Source organism: Ixodes scapularis, unplaced genomic scaffold (assembly GCF_016920785.2).
Source record: "Ixodes scapularis isolate PalLabHiFi unplaced genomic scaffold, ASM1692078v2 PGA_scaffold3__209_contigs__length_174095766, whole genome shotgun sequence".
Lineage (NCBI taxonomy): Eukaryota > Metazoa > Arthropoda > Arachnida > Ixodida > Ixodidae > Ixodes > Ixodes scapularis.
Genome location: NW_024609868.1, coordinates 47,142,997 through 47,163,516, shown reverse-complemented (window position 1 = coordinate 47,163,516; position 20,520 = coordinate 47,142,997). Strand labels below are relative to the sequence as shown.

Genomic DNA, 20,520 nt, shown 5'->3' with positions numbered 1-20,520 from the left:
GTTCCACCCGGGACAAGGCAAGAGGCTTATTCATTCGGCTTTTGCTGTACTGCGTAGAGATTGCTCTGCTGCAGGATTAGATTGAACAGGTTGTCATTGAAGAATCCCTGGAAGTACTACTCGATTGGGGACCTGACGGCCTCGCTCTCATGCGCAGGGCCTTTCCACTGAGGAACGTCATTACTCAGAGGTGAAGATGTTTTTGACCAGCGCACTGGCTGATTCACTCTTTTTGAGAGAGCTGGCACCGATTTTTCTTCACTTTCTTCGCTTGTGTCATTATCGGGGGGCGCGTTGAACTGTTGGGGAGGGTTGTAGTCCGCATCCTCATTATCAGTGTCACTTAGGCAGCTGTCGTCGCTTCCGTCTTCGGGTGGTAAACGCGTCCTACACGGAATTGGTTTCTTCCCATAGAAGGAGTGAGCTTCCATGACCTACAAAATATAAAGTATGGCTCATTGAAACTAAGGGGCAAGCCACAAATATTTTTTTTAGATTAGCCAAATTGCGACTTGCAAATCACTGAATGCCAAGTGTCGCGAATTTGCGACAAAGCGAACAGAACACCTTATTTTCTCAAAGACCTCAGTACTAAAAGGAAGTGTGGTTTGTACAGTTAGTTGGGACCACATATAAGCTAGAAACAATTTTAAAATGACAACTTACCTCTCGATTATGCTAGGAGGAGGGCTGGGGATTCGAAGACCACGTGCTCTGAAATCTTGTCCACAGGCAAAAGTTGTTTACAGCGCAAAGTACACCGGGAGGCCAACAGATGGCGCAAGCATACCGTGGCGCTTCAGAAGGTATTTCGCGACAGTCGGCGCGGGGTCCATAAATGACGGAAAAATTTTATAAAGTGGACATAAGTGGTATGTCGTGAATTCGCGACATACGTCCTTAAATGGTTAACATTGATTTTACTTTTTGTGGCGAAAAAGGGTTTTATGTTTTTTTTTCTTAACTCAAATGCAACATGTGATGCATATTGACACAATTATCGCTTGAATAAGGTGATATTCTACAAGATAATTGTATCGGTGTCGTTTTTGTGTGTTTACTGGCAATTTTACAGTGACTTCTCACAGAAGTGATGTGACGACGAGGTTGGGTAGCAGCACGCGCAGTCACGATTCCCGCTATTAGAGTTTCGGTTTTGAGGCCTCGGAGCACAAGCCTGCGAGTGTGTCTACAAATTAAGGCAATAACACTGCATTTTTACTTTCTCTGGGAGTCACCGTTTCATATGCAGAAACAAATGCAATGGTTGCTGAGCCTTCACCAGAATTGCTAACAATATTATTGTAAATTTGCGTGTTTTTCGATTTGAGTCGTATGACTTCAGCTTTGCATGAAAGTGTGGATCCCATATTTCCAATGTCTCGTTTTTAACCTGTAGAATGCTATTTTCTTATGTTAGGACACACACGGACATTTAAAGGGCAACTCCACTCAAAAAGTCGACCCTATCGAAATGACTGATATCGCTTTAGGGGGGCAAAATACGGTCATACCCAAAATATCACGTCAAACCGACGCCGCATTACCGCTTAAAACCAATATTAAAAGTGTTCTTCTGGCTCGGTTAGCGGCCCGAAAGCGGGTGAGCAACGCTGGCACCGGGTGAACTAGTGAAGCAACACTGGGCAATGACGTAGGTTTAGTCCTCCGCTCTCGTACGGACGCCGCGGATGCTTCGTTTCCCGTGGCATTCTGCATTCTGCTGACGGCAAGAGGTGCTTACCACGTTATCCTGTGTTCTCCTATTTTTATAAGCGTCCAGGTGGTTCATTTAACTCCAGCGTTGCTTTCGCGACTGCGCAGAAGAGAGCGAAGCAGTGCTGCTCGCTCACGCGCGTGTCGTGGAGCCGGAGAGACTCGCCGGACTCGCGTTGGGCAATGTCGAGCACGACTAGTAGTGCTGTGCGTTACACCAACAACCCGGTGCGCAACCCGGAGCTGCGGTTCCACAAGTTCCCAAGAGACTGGAAGAGGCACAAGGTGTGGGTCGGTGCCGTTCGCCGGATAGACTTCGGAAGACCGTCAACTTCGAGCTCCAGCGCGAAGCTCTGCTCTCAGCACTTTGCGTCAGACACCTACACACGGTATGTGCGGCTGCTGACTGTTCCGTGTTTCTCCACGAAACGCGCGTCTTTGAAGAACGATGTGGTGCCGTCGCTTTTCGCGTACCGTCTGCCGGCTGCTCCAGAACGGTCGGCCGGACGCAGCAGGTCGCGGCTGATCTAACTAGCATGCACATAAAGGCACCTTAGCTTGGCAACTTAGACTGCTTGTGGATACATATGTTCCTATATCTCCCATTATTCCTTTTTCTCTCGGTCCGCGAGCAAGAAACAAATACAGTCATGCTGCGCCGGCACTGACCGCGTCATATTTATAGCAGTCGGATTCGCCTTTTGGCCGGCAAGTTGATAAATTCACACTAAAACTTACTACATTTGGTGCATATTAACAGAGTGAAGCGGTAAAAAAGAAAATGTGCAACTTACCTTCTGTTTTGAAACTCCACGTGCGACTGAGCCGACATTGTCGGTGCGTCGGCTCACGAGCGCGGGACCAAAACTAGGTCATGCCGACGACGCGCCACTAGTATCAATGTTGCCAGGCTGCTTCAGCCGGTAGTTTCGATTTCGCCGTGCCGCCGTAACGATACTTGGATTCGCGATATCTACAAAACCATACACACTACGGAAAAACAAATTATATCTCGTGATTCAGGGTCGCCGACTTCGACTAAAGAGATCATAACCCAAAAATTATAAAAATGCAGTGGAGTTGCCCTTTAAGAAGATGTGAGCAGTTAGGAATGTCGGATGGGCAATGTTGAGCATGATAGTTCTGTGTTTAGTTTTATGCGAATGCATGAAAACCCTGAAATAATGCTAATTAAAATACAATATTATTTTGTTTTGGCCCAAACTACTTGTGAGCCGAAAACGACATCGCTATAATTGCAGGGTGTGCTTTAAAGTAACTGCCGGTTAATGTTTCAACTACAGTAAACTTCCATTAATTCGACCTTGACGGGACCTAGAAATTTGGTTGAATTATCCGAATGATTGAATTAAAAAAAAAGGACAGAAAAACGGTTAAAATTAAACTTTCTTTTTTTGTCCAAAGTACTCACGGACGGTCTGCTGCCGTCTGCGCTTAAAACGTGTGTCCAAAAGCATGCTCTGGAGAGGCAGCGTAACTAAACGTCATGTGCCCAAAAAATCACGCACTACAAAAAGAAAGAAAAAACGCAAAAAGAGGTTTACGATTTGACTTTGGCACCGGGCAGCCAGACCGTCGGCGACAGAAAAATAACAACAAAAAAGAAAAAAGAACCCACGCTTTCTGGCACACAAGATGGACCGCACACAATGCTACAGAAAAGCGCTTTCAGAGCGCGCGCTGAGAAAGCTTTATGAGCCGACTTTGGCTCCAAACAGCAAAACTGGCGGCAACAAAAGAAAACAAAAGGAAAAGAGATTTTGTGCTTTTCGGCGCGCAAGATGGACCGTACATGGTGCGTCAGAAAAGTGAGAGCTCGCGCTGTCTCTTTGCCCGACCATCTGCTATGTTCTCCGCGCTACTCCCTGCCAGATTGGTCGCACTGGCTCGTGTCATTCGCTACGGTCCATCTCAACGGCGTCAGTGCAGGGGCATATTTGCACACATTTGGCTTTGCAGCTAAGGGCCCGTGTTTCGCCATACGTTGGCGGTTTTTCTGCCGTGGTGCCGTGCAACGTGAGCTCGCGTGCAATTGCTCGGGACGAATTATCCGATGCGGAGTGTTCCCGAGTTCGAACTACCAAACTTTTCCTTCCATAGAAATGTATGGGTGTTCGTCGGGATTTTTAAAGACGGTCGAATTGAACAAAAAGTCAAATTAACCGAGTTCGAACTAAAGAATGTTTACTGTATCTGGTTTCATAATTGGAAAGATCAAATAAAAATCATGTTATCCAGAATGTACTGCGTCATTTGTCACTTGCGCAGTGGACTGCGTAAGTTACTGGTTGATCTCCTGTTCTTGAGGCAGAAAATATTGAAGAGAACCACAGTCTCAAAGGATCACAAAGGCACAGTTACCGTGTTGCCTCTACACCTCGCCGCAACCACTGGTTCTAACACACTGCGCAATGATAACCGCATAGCGTCCATTGGCAATCCATGGCCCCGTCGCATTCTTGCGTGTAGGCAGACATTTGCCGAATTTTTGCCGAATCTTTGCCGAACTTTCTTTCTAAGGTTCGGCATGTGCCAAACTTTGCCAAATCTGAAGTTCAGCAGATTCGGTCCATCACTAATATATATATACTAAGCACCTCCCGAACTTGCTTTCACCCTCGTGTAATGCATCATTAGATGCCTTTGAGGTAAAAAAAACTAAATCAAATCAACTCCTCCACAGCTGTTGTCTTAAGTCTACTGACAAGAGCATCCGCATGCAGGACCAACTGCCCGAGCTGCACGCCCACTTCCTGGACCTGGGGGTGGAGGCCCACATGTTCGGCTCCCAGTGGTTCCTCACCCTGTTCACAGCCAAGTTCCCGCTCCACGTCGTCTTCTTCATCCTCGACCTGTTCCTCCTCGACGTACGTGGTACCCCGGGGCCCTGTCGGGCAGGGCCTTCAATGGGACGCAATATTTTGCTGAAGGCAATACAAAAGGCTGACCCAGAATCCTCAAAGGCAATGGAGTAGCCGGCGTGCTTTCTACAACAGTCAATTTCTCTCAAATACATCTATTAGGCACGTGGTAATTCAGACTCTGATATCTCATACTCCTGGTTAATGTAAACAAATTTTATTACTTTGGTTGTACCGCTATGTTCGCAATGTATTTATACCATTGGCCATTGACGACTGGAACTCACTGCCTGACGTAATTGTTTCCTTATCTGATACTAAGAAATTTTCTGCAGCCATCAGCTTATTTTTTCTAACCCATAACTAGATTACAACGTGTTTTTGTAGATGAATAGTTTTGCTACTTGTTTTTTTTTTTAAGTGTTCACTCCCTTGTATAATGCCCCCTGGGCCTTCAAGGAATAATAAATGATGATGATGATAAGCCGCCTAATTTGAACAGCTTTTTCATGTAATTCATACCTTTTGTTCTCGCGGCCCCGTTGAGCGCGCTTCTCTCCTAGCACCGGTGCGTTGCAAAGAAGCAACACTTGCAGAGTTCGCTTCTGCGCGTGTTGCTTCTCCGCAGTGTACTGGTGCTCAAAAGGAGTGAGCTCAACAAGGCTAATTGTGCACAATAGACTACTTTTTTGTTGCGTGAACAAGCTTGATTTTGTTTTGAGGTGTCATGTGCTGTCTAAACTGTCCACTAGACAACATTTTTGAGGGATGAATGAACTTATCTCATACATTTCACCATTGTTTCATGTGTGGCTTATACCTGCTTATGATTAGCAGGCCTGTATAGAGGAAATTTAATATCTGCTTTGTATGTGTGTCCATATTGCAAATCATAATTTAATTATTAATCATATTTGAATGCATCTTTGATAATTCAAACAGATTTGTGGCTTCCTGGAGTTTGAATTAATGAGTGCCTACTGTAATTGAATGCGTACTATCATTGTCGGCTGCAGTCACACATACAAAGATGTATGTTGTTTGTTGTCAGATTGTCTCGTAGAAAACTAAACGAAATCGGCAAGTAAGAGATATGCCTCCCAGATGTTTTTTCTTTCTTCCTGTAAAGGAACCTAAGAGGAGAGAGGAGAAAAACAGATAAGAAAAGAAGACGGACAAAAGAAATGACAGGAGGGCACTCAAGACTGCTTACGTGTAGGGAGTTGAAAGCATTGTAGTCCCGTGGAAGAAATGTTTTCGAGTAATTTTTCTACACGTATTAAAGTTTGAGACGATGTATATGGTGACATCCTAGAGATTGACGCCAAGTCGTCTAGGACGACCTCTAGGACAAAGTCAAAGACGAGCTCTCGGACGACGTCAAGAACGGCGTCGAAGATAGTGTACTAGAGGACGACGTCAAGAACAACTTCTAGGACGACATACGACATCGAGAACTACGCCTAGAGGAGAACACTTAAAAATGTTATGGCATATTTGCGTGGGCGGCCACGTTTGCCCGCAGAAGCCGCCGTAGATGTAGACGCAGTCGACTCGGTCCATCGCACAAAGCGCACAACGAGCACAGATGAAGTCCGAAGCGCACCTTTTGCACATGGTGCTCCAGTGGTGACATCATGCTTTTGCACTTGAGCGTGAGCGGCACGTGTTTGATGACATATTTTTATGGCCATCTTTCGGGCACAGCGACGCCGCTTTTTCGCGTAATGGGACAAGTAAGGTCGTTTTAAAGGTCTAGGGTGACCTCTAGGACGACGCCAAGGACAGCGTCGTCCTTGAGCATACGATTGAGCATATATGCCACTTTTCGCTCATTGGGACAGGTAAGGCTTTTGCCTGAAAAGAAGGGACATGCAATGAATGAGTATGCATTGTTGGGCCGATTACATGCAGTCTGGAGCCACGCCATCATGTAGCAACTGCCTCTACGAAAGGTTCAGAAGGGAAATATTGAACTTTTTACATGTCCTTCTGGAAGGTATCTCTATTGTAGAAGGTGAGGTTGGTATGTCGTAAGACTGCCTCATTGCCAGTGCCTTGGCATTTTTGACAAGGCTGCCTAAACCTCAATCTTTCAGGCAGCGTATGGGGGAGCCCCGAGCAATGTCCTATCTCGTTCCTGACATACATCGCACACAGTTTTAAAAGCTGAAATGTCTCAAACTAGCAGTTCATTCTGGTCATTTAAAAAAAAAAAAAACACCTTTGACAGTATATCACAAATGTCTTGTGATCTGCAGCTTGTTGGTCTACAATCATTGTTTAGTATGCGTCCGATGTCCCATCGATACTCGCAAGCATTTTTTCTGGTCTTGTTTCTTTACTTCTGCCGAGTACTGTAACCAGGGGCTAGGGTCCCGTCAGAAGACAATTTTTTATTCTTTTGCCCTAGGCCCTTGGACTTTCTTGTTTGAAACAAGGAATACATGCATGTCCCTTCTTTCGTCTCTCTCGTCCAGGGCATGGACACGCTGTTCCAAGTGGCAGTGGCGCTCCTCACGGTAAGTGTCTCTCCAGTCATGAGCCACCGGCCAGACTGCCCAGCCGGACTCTCACAGACTGCTGCCCCCCCCCCCCCACGCAGCTCTCCTGCCGTGACTTGTTGGCCCTGGACTTTGAAGGAGTGCTCAAACACTTCCGGGTGGCTGTGCCCAAGAAGTATCGGTCGGAGGAAGCGGCCAAGACACTGCTGCACACCGCAGTGGCCATCAAGGTATGTAATGCAAAGCAACACCGTGGCTCCGTTCCAAACCTTACTCAAGCAGATGCAAAATACTCCCGCGGGTCGTGTCGCATGATGGCATGGACAGCAGGTAGGTTTTCAAATGCAGAGGTACAGAACTTTTGCTGGGGTGTGAGATTGGGTAAGGATAAATTTTTGAAGACGAAACAAGACACCTGGCAGCCACGACGCAGCAGGCCTAGGGGCTCGTAACAAAGAGGAATGGGGTAGAATTGAGAACGACGCAGGAAGTTGAGCTAACTGGTTAACTGACGATCGAAGAATGCCTCCCAGACTTAGCATTGATGCAATAAAGCAGTGCAGGCTGTAAGCAATAACTTACATTGTAGGGGGCACCTGGCTCACAGTTATGCATCAATGGGTGGCTTGTACCCTTGTCACATAATATCCTTTCCATCTATTGACATTTGTGTAATTGGCAAGGTGGCTCGGGATTCATCGCACCTGGAACACGCTGCTAATGGCTCACGCCGATTGGCCTATCTCTCAAATCTGATTAGATGGAATCAACTTAAAATTGCCCGTCTGACAGGGATATAGGGTCTGCTAAAATAGTGCCCCAACTGAGAAAACAACTTAGACATAGCGACATTCGAGGAAATATGGGAGCTCGTGGAACCCGCTATGGTACTCTGGGAAACCCCCACGTTCCTAGGAGCACAGTTGAAAAAGCCATGAGCTAGTTCGTATGTAGTCAGGGAGTCGAAGAGGTAGGAAGATGAGGGAGGCGACGCACCGTCTCAAGCCAGCCAAATGAAAATCCCGAACGAAGCCGGAAGTAAAGGTTGTGGCCAATGGGAACGCCCCCAGGGGTGCCCAAGTACGTCCAATGGCGTCCAAGGGTGGTCAGGTCCGTTCAATAGTGTCTTTTGGTCTTGGTCATCATTGGGGGTGTGTCCCTCCAAAGCAGAAGTCGCCCCCAGCTTCGCCTCTGGTGGCGTCGTGTCACCTCCAGAAGCTTCCTACCTCCATGTTCATAGTTTGTTAGGGTGGAGTCAGCAGTCTAAATAAGTTAGTACCATGGAGGACTGGAGAAATAAATGGATTAGTATTTTCGTTTGCCACTTTGCCTTCCTTTTGATGTCCAGTCTTAGACCCTTAGGTTGGGGGGAATTTTATTTGTTTTGATTCTGTTCAGTTTTGTTTTCGAGATGAGGGTGTGTGTAGGTTGTAGATTTTCTGGTGTTTATTTATACAGAAAATCTTACGTTTCTCGGTGTTTATTTATAAATAGTTAGGAGTATTTCAGCCTTTAGTTTCATGTGGACACCGAAGACGGTTAATATCGGTGCAAAAAAAGTTGCTGATAGATACACACAAAAGAGGTGTATAAATGCTTGATTTCAGATCAGCTTCCAGTTTATACGCATCCTTGTACCGCTTCACGTTTACCATAATGTGACGGTGCTTGCAAACAACCAACAACGAGTCCAAAATCTGGTCGAAGTCCGAGTACTCTCTAGCGTTATCTCCCAAAGATTTGCGTTTTCTTCTTATCCTGTTACCCCTCCACTCCGTGGGACGACAAACATTGAAGTGTTCACGACCATAACGTTTCTGCCACGAGGAAGGCAAGTTGCTTTTGCTTCTTTCGCAAGATTCGACCGATAACAACCGCCAGTGTAGTTTGGAACACCAGTCCAGCTCTGACCTGACTAGAAGAGAGACACTGTGTGACCATTCATGGTGACTGAGGGACTGACCTAACACAAATGCCACAACCCTCCAAGGTCAGTGATTCCACCGATTTGGGAAAGGCAGGGTGCTTGATTCTAAAAATTATGCACCGAACGAACATCTATGGAGGGAGATTTCGATAAAAATGGTCCTCACTTTCCAAAAATATATTTTTCCGCAATATTAGGTTGCGAGACCAGTTTCGAGCATTGCAACCTGCTTCTACTTGGTGCTTCTATTTCGGGACAAGCCAAAATATAGGCATGTTTTGAAATCACTCCTCAATGAAAAGTAGTCTTGCAACATAATTATTGTGCAAAAATGTTCTTTTTTTTTTCTTATTTTTAGGGAAGTATGCATTGTGTGGCATACATCTGTGATCCATCCACCGAAAAAAATATTTTGGGGAGTTCAGTGTCTAGGAGAGATTTTGAAACATGCTTTTAATTTTGTCAAATTATTTATTTTTTATTTTTAGAAGGTTTATTTTATGATGCATATGTCCAGTCAAACAGTTAGTAGCCCAAAAAGCTTTTTTAGGAGAGTTGAATGTTGCCTTAAAGCAGGGGTCTCTAAACCCTCTTGCTCTCAGAGGCCAGATTTGGAATCTGCCGCAGTCTCAAAACCCGAAAAAGAAATGAGTAAAAAAAAACTTAAAGGTACAGAAATTAAGGTTAGCATTTTCAAAACTCTGAAGTGGTTTAATAATTCCAATTTTATTTTGAAGTTTAGTGTTAAATTATGACATTACACTATAATTGTGAGCCAGAAAACTCACCGTGCAAAAAAAGACTATAGTAAAAGTTTAGCTTATTTGTACACGGCAGAAGACTAATGAAAATGGTAGAACTGGTGATAACTCTATGCAATAGTTCTGACATAGGACACAAAGCATGTATGTATGCATGAGAACTCAAAGGAATTTTTACATAGTTGCACAGTCATTAAACAGGTGGCTAAGAATGCTGATGCTGGTGGTGACAATGTGCAATATATGTACTATGTTATATGACACAGTACTATCAGCTACACTGTAAAAAAAATCCGTTCTTGAGAGGTTCTTCGACGCGGTTTCGCCTCAAGCACTAGAAAGGCAACTGGGTGATGAAGAACTCTTTTGCATCAAAAAAGGAGCTTTAAAGAGAACCCTTATAGGTTTTTCACAAAAAACCCTTTTAGGGGGTGCTTAAAATAACTTTTTAGGGTACAAAATATAAACAAGCTGAAGAGCCTCTAAGAGTTTTTTACTACCAGATTTCTTTTAAAGGGTAAGAATATAAATGGATGCGGTGAGTTTGCTGAGCGTCACGGCGCCGTTACTTTACACGCTTGTTTTTCCACCTGTAGCTGCGCTGGAAGCAAGCAGCGGGCCGGGCATCATTGGGAGGGCTGCAGGCAACCGCTGGCCGGTCAAAAGGCATCCGCGGGCCGGGGTTTGGAGACACCCGCATTAAAGCAAAAAGATCCACATAGTATCTGGGTTCTTCGGCTTTAACCGGTTCTATATGTCTGATACCAGCGGATGTTTGTCAACATATGCATGGTTAAAACCGGAAAATCTACCACCTATGTACGTAGTAGTGGATCGGTGAGTCTGATTGGACGACAACTTGCAGGTGAAGAAGCTGAAGCGCTATGAAAGGGAGTACCAGGTGCACAAGGAGCAGGAGCGACAGATGGAGGATCCCGTCCAGGTGCTTCAGGTGAGGCAAGAGTGTCGCCGCCAGTTGCCACAGTTTTCCGGGCTGTGTCCGAGGTGTGACGAAAGAATGGCAGGGCTCTTCTAGGCAGGGACGTTGCTCTAGGTCACCAGCGGCTTAGGGAATGCAGGGCAGGGTGGATCCCGAACATAACTGTCATCATATTGTCGCTCCAGAGCCGACAAGGTTGTGGCATTAGCCGTTAAAAATGCAAAAGAATTAATCGCGACGTTGAAGCCACGCGCTTTCGTTTCTCAAAGTATTGGTGACTGTAATAGAAGAAGTTTTGCTAGATAGCTTCCGATTATGTTGGTGGCTCGCTCAACTTCAGTGCTTGTGGTGTGTAAGAAAACCATCTGCTTCTATGGTTAAAGGGTAACTCCGCTCAATTCCGAAAAATTTAGGCTTACATGTGATTCCATTTCACAAAGCCCTACTAAACAGCTCTACGTCTTCGTATTCGCGAAATGTGGAATAATATTTGTGTACTCTTAATTTACACATCAGCTGATACCGAAACCGAAACTTTGGTTGCATCAGACAACATTGGTCTCGTGCCGTCAGAGTCATGGCCACGTCACGTCAAACCACGTGGTCTTGTGACGTTCGTGGGGGCGAGGTACATGGAGGACACGCGACGCGGGCAGGTCAGTTCGCATGGCGTGGACGATGATGGCCTGAGAGAGAGGGGGAAGGGGAGAAGACGAAAGAGGAGAGGGGGAGCGGAGAAACAAACCGATAAGCGCGCAGGAAGCGCAAATTAGCGCATCCGCGTTACGGTGGTCACGTGGACGCCGTTCAGCCAACACCGGAAGGAGAAACTCGTGACGTCATCGTTCGATTTTGCTCTGAGAAGTAAAAACAAACAAAATGTGAAAATGACGCAGCCATGCCTCTGACGTAGTGGTTCAACGTTGGCCGCGCCAGCTCTGTCGCATTGACTGCGCTGACGATTGCGTCTCACATCGCACGCTAGAGTTGGCAAATTTCGGGGACTTGGCTTATTTGAAAGTTTGCAGGCCAGTTTATTAAATATATAGACGGAATTAGATCATAATATTTGGCATGGGGTCTTCCTATATGATACTGGAGAGGGCTGCATAGTTTTCTAAATATCAAAAATGAAGCGGAGTTGCCCTTTAAGGATCATGTTGATATATAAAAAATTATGTTAATAACAGATTAGGAATTTGATTTGTCTTGCTGGTTTTGCTTTTTTTTTTTTTGCACTCAAAATACAATATTTATTAGAACAAGAACAATATGTACTAAAATAGTGGACTGCAATTTTTTGTGTGTGTGTGTGTTTTAGCATTAACTGGGGTTGCTTGTTATTTGTCCTATGTGCAATTTAAAACATGGCAGCCATTCTGATACAAGCTGGTCTTTCATAAAGGGTTGTTGGATGTCAGTGTAAGAACATTGTTCAAGTAAACATCCTATACAAAACTTTTTTTGTAACGGGGTCGTTAAATAGGACTCACTGTTATGACTAAGTCTAAGGCAAATGGGTCTCATGAAACCTACATCAATCTTGTGAAGGATAAACTCAGTTATATAGAAAATGTAGAAATAAGGAGGGCAATATTGTTTTCTAAGTTCAAAACCTACAGTGACAAAGAGTAGCTGTTGACACTTTCATGCTAAATATGAAATAGATAGCAATTTTTTTTTTTTTTTTTTTTCGCTGCCATTGGTTACATAATAGGTTGATTTTACCAGCTGTTCCACAAAACTACTGGTGGTGGCTTCCGAGTTTTTAAGCACTGGGGCTTAAAATGCTGAGCACGCAAAACATGCACAAATGATGTGCCTGGAAGACCTACACAAGCTTTGCATTGTATTAAAAAAAAAAAAATCTCAAAGGCTACTAAAAATGGCAGTGAATAGCGTCTCGGAGGAATCAACCTATTTGCAAAACCTTTTTTTGTTATCATTACTGCAATGTCTATTCCTGGTTTTAAACAAAAAGAGTTGTCTTTTGTTTTGTTTGTTTGGACGTTTTTGTTTTTAGCAATTGCCCATCCTGTTTTTGTTTTTTTTTTCTTTTTTTGTCTAAATATCTGTAATAGAAAAATTGCAAAACATAGCCCAACCCCTGATTTCTGTCAGACATCACGCGATGTTCATCGTGAATCGCATCAACCTCGCGATCCGCGGTACCTGTACATCAAGGGAGTTCATAGCGGGTTCCCGCATTTTTTGTAACGCTATCTGCGCGTGCGATGTCGGCTCCTATAACACTCGAGTTATTCCTTCGTGTATATTGCATATTGAAAGGTGAATCTGCTGCGTCCGGCTCTGTGGTATTCGTTGCCGTGACATGAGAGTTTGTAGCAGATTCCCACATTTTTGTTTGCGATCTGTATGCGCGACATTGGTTCCCGTGAGAGGCCAGTTTGTAGTGGGTTCTCGTTTGTTAATTGCACCATAAAACTTGAATCTGCGGCATCTGCGATTTGCGGTATCCGTTCCCGTGACATGCGAGTTCTCGGCGGGTTTCCGCGGGTTCTCCGCACCTTGAAACGCGAATCTGCTGCGTCCACAACCTGCAGCATCCTTTCCCATGGCAGAGGAGTTCGTAGCGAATTGCCGCGTGTTTATCACATTGCAAAACGCGAATTAGCCATGTCTGCTATCTGTGGTACCAGCTCCTGCATCACGCGGTTTGTAGCGGGTGCCCAGGTGTTTATAATTAACTTTTGATAAAGTTTTGCTGCTACGTCCCCAAAGATAGCCCACCTCATGTTTTTTACCATTTATCTATTCATTTGGGTGGGCAATCTCACCAGGTCTGTTTATTTTTAAATAAATTAGAAGCACCTTTTTTGGTGCACATCTTTGTGCATAGCCTGAAGAAAGCAAATGAAGGCCACAACATAGCATTCACAAAGGGAAGCAGCATTGACTTAACCACAAAGATAACAATGTGGGTTAATTGCCTTCACATGCAGAAAGAGAAGCAGCGCCTGATGGAGAGCAACTTGCGGCTGGAGCGCGAGAACGACGAACTGGCGCACGAGCTGGTGGCCAGCAAGATCCAGCTGCGCAGAGACCTTGACTCGGTAAGAGAGCACGCGATGTGCTTTCGGAGAAATCTGCCTGTTTGGACTAACTTGCTAATTCTATGGTGAATTAAAGTGGCAATGTGGGCCACTTGGTTCATGGTCATTAAAAAGGCTGAACATTGTGCAAAGAACAAGGACAATAAAATACAAAACAGGACAAGCGCTGAAACGCTCGTCTTGTTTAGCACGTGTCTCGTTTAATTTTTTTTTATTTTCTGTTATAGTTTTTTGCATGTCACGCATCCATTTTACGGTTAGTGGAGCGGAACATCTGCTATTTGCATCGGTCAACTGTGAACTTGGGGCACCACATGACCCGGTTCTTTGTGAGTGTGAATGCGGGGGGGTCTTGGATCATGTGGGACGAGGTCAGCAGTCGATTGGTCTAGCCATGATGTAAATTCTGCTCCACTGTCAGCTTAGGTATGAATGGAGTGTGGTCTTGTTTACGGAGTTTCCCCGCAGGCAGAAGATCGGGCGGATGCCTTGGGCAAGGAACTGCAGACAACTGCTTCCTCTTTGGCGGAGCTGGAAGAGGAGAAGAAGCGCCTCGACACCGAGGTGGTGCAGGTGAGACGCCTCCACTCTAGAATTTGGATGTGGGATTGGATTTGGGACTGGCTTTTGGATTGGATGTAGCAATAGGTTGGAGGAAAGTGCAAGCACAGCATTGAGCAAGTGACCTTATGCTCCTCACGCTGTGAGGTGGAACCGTACTTCTGCAGTGGGAACAAGCACGAGGAGAATGCATTATCAATTCATGGCTATAAATGAAAAATTAGCTTAATGTTTTGTCATCGCAGCCTTTATTGAGGTAATTTTAGTAATTGTGGTTAAAAGAGTGCTTTTCTCAGCCAATGAGCAATCAATATTTAAACACAAAACCTGTACCATTTGTGAGAATGCTTAATAGCTCGTGTGGTGATGCCATTTAGAGCTTAGATGCTACAGCCCTATGAAAAACTTGTATTTAGGTCGATACCAAAATTTTGTTTATAATCAAACCTAGACAAAGATTCCTATAAAAATATTTCTAATAGCCTGCTAGCTTTAGCTCAGCCTCTTACCAGAGCCATGCATCATCTGCCCCAACAAAGCAAGAAATGACAGGTGTTCCTTCGTCAAAACCTCCTTACAAGGAAGCGAGAGCTGAGCTGGAGATGCACCCAGGTAATGTAGACTGAGTCATTGTTTGTCCCCACATGCAGGTGAAGGAGATGTGTCGTAGAGAGCTTCAGAGTGCAGAAGCAGAAGCACAGCGCAAGACAACCATCCTTGCAGAGTACAAACAGGTGAGCCTCAAACGGGGGATAGAACCTAAACAACATTCGAAGGGATTTTCAGTGGCAGAAACTCCTTCATCAAGCCCTCAAAAGCCTCGTTTCTTTCCTTTCTTAGCTTATTTATGAGGGTTTCGTGGTCCTCCATTAAGAAGTATGTGAATTCATGTGCCTGCTAGGACCTAAGGCCTGCAAACTAAATTATTGGGAAATATCCAATGCGTCTTAGGCGACATGCACATGGCAAACATAACGGAATCAAACTTGGGACACAGCACAGGAGTTGTGCAAGCACAACAAGGGTGAAATTGGTCGTTACAAAGATCGCCTTTTGGATTTCATAGTGTCTACCTCAAAATGTACCCGAGCCACGAAGATGAGAGCAGATAGGCCAGTCTCGCTTCTAGGGCATTTGTGAAATTTCAGCAGCAGATGTGGCACCTTATTTACGTTGACTGATCATACCTTTGTCACTCATTTCTGGAACCAACCGTACATGACTCCATGTCAGCCTTTGAAGCAGCCTCGTTCATTCACGCATCTTTTTAGTAGTGAATGCAAGGCTGTATCAATCGGAGAAGTATTTTTGGGGATGGTAAGCCATCTTAGGTTTATGAATGAGAGTATGAGAGATTCTGAAAACAAAGATTCCGGTGCGTGGGGATGTTCCCGCAGATCTGCAGCCAGCTGAGCCAGCAGCTGGAGCGTGAGCAGCGTCGGAACAAAGAGTCCCTGGGGGCCCTGAGGGCGCAGGCATGCGAGTGCTGCGCGGCCCTTGTCCAGAGGGTTGGGGAAGGGGGCCCCCTCGCCCCCGGCGGGGACAGTGGGGGGCCCCGCCCGGGGCCCCCAGATCACGACGGCGACGACCCGGGGGCGCAGCTGCGCCAGCTGGAGCTCGAGTTGGCGCAGACCAAGCTGGCATTGGTCGAGGCCCAGTGCAGGAACCAGGTGGGTTGGCAGTGTTCCCACCTGTTCTCTTAAAGCAGAATGTTTCGTACGATTGGCTCCAAGCAGTCTCTGATAACGCAGTCTCATAGTGGAAGAGTGCCACACGAGCACTGCGTTGGCTTTCGGCTAGAACTCGTGTTCGCACGGATGAGTCTTGGCCGAATGGGGATGTAGCACGCATTTTCAGGCCGTGTCTTGCGCTGCTGCCTAGTCATCTAGGACATGTCGCGCAAGCACACTTTCCACGGTTTGACGGAGGCACATTGCAAAGAATTTCAACAGAGATTTCGGTCGCACATCAACAGATCGCCAGTTGGTCGAAATCAGTCCTCCGCTAAAGTGTGACAGATGCCCCTCATTGGTTAGGCACCTAAAAAACCCAAATTTGACTTTTTGAGCTTTGGAGAAAACGAGGAGGCTTGTAATAGCGGGGTCAAAGCCGACGTGTGCAACTGCAAGAGGCCACTCCCACCGGAGCACTAGCTTCAGCGGAGCGTTTTTGCGGAGACGCTATGCTCAACGATGTTCGTGCCGTCAAGGCACAAAATGCAGGCACAGTTTATTTGTGCAGCGTCGCAGCGAAGAAACACGCACTACATTTTGTGTTGCCTTTGCCACTGAAGTATGGGAAAAAAGCAAATTTTTAGAGCCTCTGCGAGACTGAAACTTATCCCTATTTTAGTTTCCTGGATGAACCTTGTTGTAAACTGGCTGCACTTCTTTTGTCGTTCAAATGGCACTGCATCAAAATCTAGTCCCACGTGCCCAAATATTTAAAGGCTTCTACTACGCAAGTGCTTGTGTGGATCGGGCATTCACCACGGCAGACAACTCTTACTCGTACTAGTAGTATGATAGCTAATCTCCTAGCCTCAAAAGAGCAAAACTAACATTTGCAGAATACATTCTTCAGATGATTCTGCTGCTACAAACATCAGTTCAACGAAGGCATGTTCATTGCTGCGATAATTGAGAATATGTGTGGGTAAAATGCATGAATGTAAAATGCATGCATGTAAATTGCACGTTTTATGCACCTTACAGTGGAGGCTTTCAGAAATGCTACTCTGAAGGTTTTGTATTCGTTGCAGCTGCATAGCTGTCCGACAGAATGATGTATTTCCTCGCATAATGAACACCCCCCCCCCCCCCCCCCCCCCCCTTCCCCGAACGATTTTGACTTTTTTTTTCCCTCACGTAATGGATGCACCTTTAATTTTCAACTCCGCAACTCTCAAACTATGTCCAACTCAGCCAGCCACCAAGCCCCCCCAAGCCAATCTTCCTTTGCCGCCAAGCAGCCAGACCAAGCCAAGTCAAGCATAGCAGTACATGCGTGCGTAATGGCTGCAATTGCATAGTTGTGGAAGTGATCAACAGTGAAACCAAGCAGCGCGCACACCTAACAAAGCTGGGGTCGAGGAATTGCCCAACCCCAGACGTGTTTCGTCCGTCGGATGCAATGATGTCAAGAAACACGCCGTCGTCTGTGGTCCGCTTTCGGACAGTGAAATTGTGAAGGCATGCCGAAAGCGCCCTAAACAAGGTTTGCAATTTATAGAGCATGGTTACTGTGGCATGCCCACGACCAGCCGTGGGTGCGCCGCTGTCAGTGGAGGTGTGTCAGAGTACCCTGCTGTGTCATATTGGCAGCTAAGATTACATTTTGCACAAAGTGTGTGAATGCAAAAATTTTACTTTGCATAATGAACGCACCCCCCAAACGTGTGTCCATTTTGCGGGGGGAAAAGTATGTTCATTGTGCGAGTAAATTCAGTATTTTCTTGAAGCCTGCGCAGTCGAGCGAATCTATGCTCGAGGACAACTTTCTACAACAATTCGGAGAAAGGAAAGAAAGCGGCGTGTGAATTGCCTTCGCTGCATTGCTTCAAAGAAGTTATCTGGACAACAAATTTATATTTATAGCTGTGTTATTGCTTTTCTGCAATGCATGAGCGCACGTCGAAGTGTCTTTCTCAGTTAGGCATAGTACTTTCAATGAAAGTTGATTTTTCAATGTACTCGAAACCTAAAAACAGAACTGCTCCTCCTATACACCCTTTCCACAAGGGTGCTGCCATCTTGAATATTGTTACCTCCAGTATAGGAAGTATTCACTGGCAGCCGGCCATGGCCGTATGCACGACCGCTGAGCGCGTGCCGATGTCATGCTTTCACTTTTTTTTTTTTAAACGTGCATTCCACACCATCAAGATTGCCGATCTTAGCAACCTATTAATGTGAGCTCATTCTGAGCATGCGCTCTAAGCAGCACCCATAAGTATGGCATCCAGTGAATACTTCCTGTAGGCAAAAACATTGTTTTGCCATTGCCACGCCAAGAGAAGACAGTCAGAATATGAGCGTAATCGTCGCCCAATCTCGTTTTGCTTCTCTATTGTTTTTTACTATTTACGGGTTGAAATGTTTTATTCTTTCGTCGCCCATACCAGATGTGTCTACCAGGTGGCTGGGTACGAGAGTAAACGAAAAAGGTGTACAGCCGGTAACACAAAGAGGACGTCAGGGCGGTCTTTCCATTCTTCCGCGTGCACGTACAGCCAGAGTGACAGAAGGCATTGAGCGCGTGCCGGAGGCCGGGAATCAGAAACAGACAACTTGCCGTTTTCGTAACATGGCTTCTCGATTCAACTTTTATGCATAAAGGCCTGTTCACGCGCTGGCATGCTGACGCCACCTATGATGTGACCCTGGAACTGCATTTCACTAGGGCGAAAATTTTGCGATATTTCGAAGATCAAATGTTCCTACTTTCTATGAAAAATGGTTGTTTATAACATTGTCAGAAGTTTCTCAAGCTAAAAAAGAAAGAATGATGCGCAAAAGAAAAGAAAAGGAAATGTACGTAAGTATTAAGTGTTCCACAGCTACTTGATAAATTCCGCCACTCTTCGTAAGAGATCTTAAGTGGTCTTAAGGCTATGCGGTCGTAAGCAGTCTCAAGCATGTGAACGGGCCGTACTACATCTCTTGGACTATGACTCTTTGCTTTTGTGTGTGACAAAGGGGGCACCGCCATTTCTCCGATTCAGGACTTGACGCACCAGTTGAGCTGCGCCTCGGCGGAGCTGCACGCCTCCAAGAACACCTGGCTGCACAAAACGCTGTCGTCCATCCGAGAGGTGGCCCGCAAGGAGCCTGCATCCCCGGGTGCCAACCCCAAGGAGGCCATGGGGCCGTCCGCCTGAACAAAGCGCCGCCGACCACAAGCCGAGCAATACACTCCAACACCGTGACCTTCCAAAGCCAATGTTTGCCTTGCGTAAACAGCTGAGCCTTTGGACTTAAGAGGTGCCGTGCTCGTGCCCGGACCCTGCAAGCGTCCTCCTCACATTCCGTTTCTTTTTTCTTTTTTTGCATTCCACCGGCGAGACAGTTGGTGCCTCGTTTTTATACGATCACAAAGGAACATTGTGGTTCCCTCGCTCCGTACCTAAATGGCGTCTTAAACTTTTTCTCTCTTTCGCGGTCAAGCTTGTGCCACGCCGCGCCTCCTCCGGCGACTCAAACAACAGATATTTTGCCCAAACAAAGATTTTCGTCATGCTCTCTCCTTGTTTGTCGCTGAGCCTTGCTTACTGGCAGTAGGTAGGAGATTGCACCGAGTGATATATTTATACACTTAAAAGGGATAAGAAAGAGCTGTTTCGATGGCATAACAGCAAAATAGGCTTCTTAAAAAAATGCAATTGGATGAACCTTTCTTTTTTTTTTTTAAGTAGTAACGTACTTGTAAAGTAGGTAGTTAAGGGAATTGCTCCAAACATTTTGTATGACACTTAGTGCAGTATTTCTAAATAGTTTTGGTGTTTGGTTTCCATCAGCTTTGCAGGTAGTCTTGACGATGTGAATGGCATGTGCACTGGTGTCTCGAGTATCGTATAAGCTTTTCTGCAGGTTAAGAATAGCAGGCAGTAGTGATTTGAGTGTAATGGCTGGCCAAAATTGACACCTCAATGTACGAAATGGTCTAGTGCTGTTTACCTTTTTTTACGATGTGACCATCATACTCTTAAATCTATGTTCTTCACGTGCAAGAGCATGTGGGGTTTGCCAGAGTTATATAATGCTTGTGTGATAAACTGAATGAATGAATAGCATGCTTATTTTTTTTCTGCTTCAGGCGGTAATGTGGTGTGCCGCCTGCACTGTATCATATGTACGTATAAAGAAAAACTATGAAAATAAACAACCAACTCACTTTTTTCCTCTTGTTCTTCATTTTGTAGTTTCTGTGTGGCAACCTGCAGATTAGAAACCGCAGGTATGTTTTGGAAGAGTGGAAGCATTAAAAATGCATGCTAATTGTTATATTCTATAGATGCCCATATGGTGTCACATTCAATTTAACTTTCAGCTGTAAGTTACAGCTGGAAGTTTTTGAAAATGTTTGCAACTATGGTCGTGTTCCAAAATTTGCTCCATCTTACTCCAGGGTGAGGGCTTTGTATGTTTGTTTTCAAA

The 20,520-nt window shown here is 45.5% G+C and overlaps 1 protein-coding gene across 2 annotated transcripts in view; it reads left to right on the top strand.

The window, feature by feature from the left end:
• The window catches only part of LOC8042205 (rab GTPase-activating protein 1), a 57,001-nt gene extending 36,738 nt beyond the window's left edge, over positions 1–20,263 (top strand). For both annotated transcript variants that reach the window (XM_040211358.2, XM_040211359.1), the window contains exons 14-22: positions 4,461–4,604; positions 7,079–7,120; positions 7,204–7,332; positions 10,656–10,742; positions 13,694–13,804; positions 14,273–14,377; positions 15,016–15,099; positions 15,763–16,035; positions 19,089–20,263. In XM_040211358.2, the coding sequence (XP_040067292.1) occupies positions 4,461–4,604; positions 7,079–7,120; positions 7,204–7,332; positions 10,656–10,742; positions 13,694–13,804; positions 14,273–14,377; positions 15,016–15,099; positions 15,763–16,035; positions 19,089–19,244 (1,131 nt within the window). In that variant the 3' untranslated portion in view covers positions 19,245–20,263. The remainder of the gene's footprint in view (positions 1–4,460; positions 4,605–7,078; positions 7,121–7,203; positions 7,333–10,655; positions 10,743–13,693; positions 13,805–14,272; positions 14,378–15,015; positions 15,100–15,762; positions 16,036–19,088) is intronic.
• Positions 20,264–20,520: the final 257 nt, after the last annotated feature.